This window comes from Lactuca virosa, chromosome 2 (genome assembly GCF_052849685.1).
Source record: "Lactuca virosa cultivar CGN04683 chromosome 2, Lactuca_virosa_CGN04683_v6, whole genome shotgun sequence".
Taxonomy (NCBI): domain Eukaryota; kingdom Viridiplantae; phylum Streptophyta; class Magnoliopsida; order Asterales; family Asteraceae; genus Lactuca; species Lactuca virosa.
Window position 1 is genome coordinate 62315091 of NC_136427.1, and position 6124 is coordinate 62321214.

At 39.6% G+C, this 6124-nt stretch overlaps 1 protein-coding gene across 1 annotated transcript; it reads left to right on the forward strand.

Moving 5' to 3' along the window:
• The first annotated feature begins 5408 nt into the window (after positions 1-5408).
• LOC145157456 (uncharacterized) lies at positions 5409-5846 on the forward strand. Its single transcript, XM_079076493.1, has one exon. It carries the CDS (start codon positions 5409-5411, stop codon positions 5844-5846), a length of 438 nt encoding a protein of 145 aa, XP_078932619.1.
• Positions 5847-6124: the final 278 nt, after the last annotated feature.

Here is a 6124-nt window from a genome sequence, read left to right on the forward strand (position 1 = left end):
CCAATTCCTACTAAATTTCCGAAAAAATAAGGGTATTGGGGTTATCCAATTTTAATTATTCTATTTTAACTAATTAAAACAATAATTATCAAATAAGGAAACCCTAACATTCCCTCTAAGTAATTGAAAACAGGGAGGAGGCTACGATTTCTAAAACCCTTGCAAATTTCGAAAATACTAGGGTGTAGGCTAGGGTTTCAAGAACCCTATGGAGATTTCGAAATTTGCCTCCTTAGGTTTTAGTTTCTATAAACCCTAATTTCAATCTATTCGACTTTGTGCTAGATCAATGAGAAAAATGGATCTGATACCACTGATGGGTTTTATATGTTACAAAAAAAAATCTATTTTTGGTGGAAAAACATAAACCCTAAGTTCACATGTACCCTAAAGGATCTATGTTCTCACTATGATTTGCAAATAACTATTGAATATCAAGAACCCTAGAACTACATTGCTATTTTCGAAAATCACTAAAGGGTTATTAGAAAATACTTACCTTATGTTTATTGTAGTAAATAAACAATGATTCCTTATTGATCTAGCTTTAGAAAGCAAGCACCAGAAGTCTCGTGCCTCTAATGGCTCACACCCAAACCCTAACAAGTTTGTTAGGTCATATTTATGTGGTTTGGGCTAGGACACATATGTATAAGTCTTAGTAGGGTTTAGTTCCTTGAATTTTGTATGTTCACGGTTGTGTAGGTGTGTTCACGGCCGTGAACCTGGTTTACGGTTGGTCTATTTCTATATATAGGAGTCTGTCAGTCTTATGTAAGGGGAGTGGTTGTCAGACTGCTTACGGCCTAGTGTATATGTATCCAAGGTGTACTAGACGTTTTTGCGACATAAACGTGTGCATGCATGGTTTAATCCTTCTTCTAGTCCATTCTTACTCTGTTTGATTGCTACTTGTTTGATCACTGGTTTGGATCCTCAGATTTAGGACCCTACAATTGGTATCAAAGCAGATCCAGTGTCAAACTCGTGTTTGGTGTTTACGGCTACAAGTTCCTCTTCACTATTGTGGTTATTTCGAGTATATCTGCTGGACACTTACTTTTTGATCAACTTTAAAAGCTGTTGGAATTGAAATTTGCTTGGAATTAGTTGTTTTAATTGTTTACGGTGCATTTTGTTGAAGGTTTTACTGTCGTGATCAAGTGTACGGCCATCAACCATTCAAAGTCTTTTTGACCGTGAACTGCATTTACGATTGTGATCCCTTCACTAACTGTGTTCCCTTCATTGACCGTGAAAATTTCTTCATTAACCGTGTACGGCCGTGAACGTTGTGAACATCCGTGAAGTGTGTACGACCGTGAAACCATTACGACCGTGAAACCATTACGACCGTAAACCCCTTTATTGATTATTAGAAGATTTTATTATATACATATTTTTTAGTTTGTTTGTTTAATCAATTTAAAAAAATATGGACTCACAAAACTCAACGATTCATCATGAACTGGATTCCATAATGGGAACAACCACACGTATTCCACGTTTTCTATCTGCTGAAGGTTTTCCAAAATCGAAATATCGGATGGAAAAGTATATCTAGATGAAGGATTTCAAAATCTGGAGAAGTATCTTAAAAGGACCTGTCAGAATCACAACAACACGTGCAAACGGAACAGTTGTTGATAGGATTTTGTAGATTATACTGATGAAGAATTTGATGCTATTGAACAACAAGAAAAGGCACTTGCTACACTCACTATGGCTCTATCACCAGAAATTGCTTAAGGTTTTCGGGAATACACATCTGCTAAATAACTATTGGAGGCATTGATTGAAGTTTATGAAGGGAATGAAGACATGCAACAAAGTCGTCAGGATATATTGAGACAAAAGTTCATCATGTTCAATCATATCTTGGGAGAATCTCTTGAATCTCAACTGCAGAGGTTCATCACTCTTACAACTGAGATGAACTCTGCAGGCATCCTGGTCACTAGGTCTGAAATAAACAAGAAGCTGCTCAATTCTCTGCCAAAGTCATGGGATATGAACGTCGCTGTGATCAAGAAGACAAAGGACCTTAATCATCTAAGTCTAGCTGAAACAATGGCAATTATTAAAGCTTGTGATTTGGATGACAAGCAGAGAGAGATCAACCATGTCAATTCATACTCCACTGCTAATCTCAGGATTCAATCCAACAATGCCTTTTCATCTCTCACTACTCCTCAAGTTCAACCGTTCGTTCCTCCCCAACCATCATCATATGTCATTCCATCTATGCAAAGTGTTAAATCTCCAGTATCCTATCCACAAGTTGCTTCTTCTTCAAAGGCACCTGCTTCAGTTCCTGCTCCAGTTCCTACTCCAACTCTTGCTCCCAAAGAGAATGAAGAAAATTTGGCTCTTGCAACCGGTCTTGTTAATTGTTATAATGCTTTCGTGGCTGGCGAGTTACCTCCTCAACCATCTTTCGCTGATTTGGATTAAATTCATCACCAAAGATGTTGAGGAGATGGACATAACGTGGCAAATTGCTATGGCGGTGTTCAGAGCCAAACAGTTCTCCAAGAAGACAGGCAAAAATAATTGGGGAATGAATGCTGAGAAGAAGGTGGGTTTCAACAAAGGCAAACTCCGATGCTTCAATTGCCATGAACCTGGCCATTTTGCCAGAGACTGTCTGAACCCTGACAGAAGGGAGAACAGCTAAAGAACGATGGTGCCAGTGGGTAGCAGCAGGGGAGCTATCAATAATAATCAGACTGCAAATCTTGCTGTGGTGGCTCAATCCTTTGACTGGGATGACCAAATCCAGGCCCTAAACATTTCGGGACCTGAAAATGCGCATCTTGCCCAGATCAACGACATTGCAAATAGAGAAACCAAGGTGGATCCAGAAGCAGAGATGATGGAACTACAGTTCGCGTTTATGGTGCAAACTATTCCAGAGCCTGCAAAGTCAGAGGCCAGTGAAATTTCTTGTTCTCAAACTTTCATTGACAATGTTAAAAATCTACATGAACATATCGATATTATGCGTAGATAAATAGAGGAACTTAAATATGAGAGATATCAACTTAGGAAAGGCCAGAAACCCTTAAAAGAACAACTAGAGGCCAAGACTAAGGACTTCAGGAAGATACATGCAGAATACAGTGATAAGTGCGTTGATTTTAAATGTCTTGAAAAGGAACTTGCTGCTGCAACTGCTGAACTTGACACATTGAAGATTCGTTTTGCAAATGCTGATTTCAATTTTAAGAAATTCGATGGGTCAAGTGAAAGAGTTGCAGCAATAATCGAACATCAAATAAAATGGAAGGACCAAAATCAAGTAGGAATAGGTTATGAGAGTGTCCCTCCCCCATATAACCACAATTACATTGCTACTCCGTTAACCCAAGCTGAGCTAGACCACGAACCATTTATGGTTTATGGTAAACCAGCGGCTGAACATGCAACAGACTGTAGTGCTAGGAAATTAGATACTAACATTTCTACTTCTGATGCAGATTCATCAGTAAGCCAAGAAAAGCAAGAGGATGGAAAGATCGAGTGTAATAATTTAGTGTCAAAGTTTGGTGTTCCCATTGAGTCTATGTCTGATGTTAAGATTGATATTTTAATTTGTGATAATTTGGTGTCAAACTCTAATGTTATTGATAACTGTGGTGTTGGTTTTGTGAAATCTACTGAATCTGACACTAGCACATCCATATCTTCTACATCTGTCACACAATCTGACTCACGCGCTTGTGGAAAAGTTAGAAAAGTCAATAAGAGCACGAAATCTGATATAGGTGGTACCAGGTTTAATAATGATAAACAAATATGTTTCAACTGTGGTACTGCCGGCCACATTGCTCGGAATTGTTCCAACACAAAATTTGTGCATTTTTCAACACCGAGGAAAGAAAACGAGTCTCGAGGAAGGTCTCTAACGAGAAAGTCCTCGAGATCTCGTCTTCGTGATGATGATCGGAAGGTTTTTGATGATAAGAAAAGGGCTGATATTAAATCTAACAAACAAGTTTTCCCAACACCAGCCACAGGTACTTTGCCAAAATCGACTGCAGCTAAGCCAAGGTCTATTTCATCAAAGGGTGTGTCTGGATCTTCGACTAATTTTAGCCGAAAATCTAAACGCTCAAAGAAAAGGAAAAATGTTTCTAAATCACCTGTGAATACTTTAAAACCTAAATACCAATGGCTGCCCAAATCTACAACTGTCCAATTATCATCATCCTCTGAAAGTGTTTCTGATAATAATGGAAGTTTAAAAAATCAAAAGGATAAATCGGTAAATGCCAGGGGTCAACCTAGGGTTGTAATGACTTGGGTTCCCAAATCTAAATGATCCCGCTCATTGTGCAGGAACAGCTGCGGAGGAATGTCGCCAGACCTTGGTATGTCGATAGCGGTTGTTCTAGGCATATGACAGGAGACATCTCCCAACTGCACAACATTCAAAACTTTAATGGGGGATATGTTTCCTTTGAGGGAGGGGATGGCGGTAAATCACTCAAAGGGGAACAGTTTCAAATGGAGTACTAAGTTTCGAGAATCTTAACTATGCACCCGAGTTAAAGCACAGCTTGTTGAGTGTTTCTCAGATTTGTGACAAGGGCTATTCGATGCATTTCATAGATAAATAATGTCTAATTCTGAAGCCAGGCATTGTCATTCCAGAAGAATGGATTCTTGTGAAATCGAAACGGGTTGGCAATGCATATATCATTGACATGAACAACAATCTTCCTGAACAAGTCACTTGCCTCTTCTCAAAAATTTTTGAGCACAATGCTATGTTGTGGCACTGAAGACTCGGACATGCTAACGCAAAGAATCTGAATTGACTTGCAAAGAATGACATGGTGCATGGACTTCCTGTTAGAGATTTCATCACGTTCGATGAGTGTGTATCATGTGCCCAAGGAAAGCATCACAGAAAGCCACACTTTCCAAAACAGGTCATTTCAATCAACCAGGTCCTCCAATTGTTACATATGGACTTATTTGGTCCGGTCAACGTCCTTAGCATCAATAGAAATTCATATTGTCTGGTTGTGATCGATGATTTCTCGCGTTTCACATGGGTTTTCTTCTTATCCAACAAATTTGGGGTTGCTGATTTGATTAAAAGGTTTATTGTGATGATAGAGAAGTAGACCAACCACTGGGTAAAGGTGCTCAGAACTGACAATGGGACAGAATTCAAGAATGTTGTTCTCTATCACTTTTGTGCAGAAAAAGGGATAGTGCGTCGATACAGTGCCGTTCGCACACCGCAACAGAATGGTGTTGCTGAACGACGAAATCGAACATTGCAAAACGCCGCAAGGACAATGTTATGTGACTCTAAACTTCGAGTTTTCTTCTGGGCCGAGGCGATTAACACGACGTGTTATGTTCAAAATCGTGTTCTGATCAACAAAGCTCAGATGAAGACTCCATGCGAAATTTTGTACGGTCACAAGCCATCTGTCAGTCATTTCCGTATTTTTGGCTGTCCTTGTACCCTCCTTCATCTGGAATCCAACCCCAAATTCAATGCCAAAGCCGATGATTGTTACTTTCTGGGGTATGCTGCTTGCACGGCGTATAGAGTCTACAATAAGAAAACAAAGCAAATCGTAGAATCCTTCGACGTGCGCTGGTTGGAGGAGAACGAGACGGATGCTAGAGTTGGTCCAGATTGGTTATTTGACTACACATCTCTTTTCAAATCGTTCAATGGGTTTTCAAATGATTTATTTGGTTCCAGTTCTGGTTCGAAGACTGTGACTGAAGATGAAGATGAAGAAGTTGTTTACAGACCGCCGGTGGTGTCATCCACAACTCCTACAGTGGATGCATCTGTTCCAAGTGATTCGTCATAGTCTCCATGTCAAAAAAATATTCCAGATGCTGATGCCACTCCTATTACTCTTGATGAAAGAGAGTTCATATCCAGATATGCTTCCGTTGTTACTCGAACATTTATGGAACTTCTCTTTCCCAAACCGATTGCTAATGAGTTTGTGGAAGGCCCCTCTCACGATTCAAGACAGTCTGAGGTGGAACATTCAGCAGATGATGGATTTATCAATATTCACAACCTTCCCGTAACGCTCAATGACATCAGCCAGGAGATACCTTCCAGAATTTAAAGCGATCA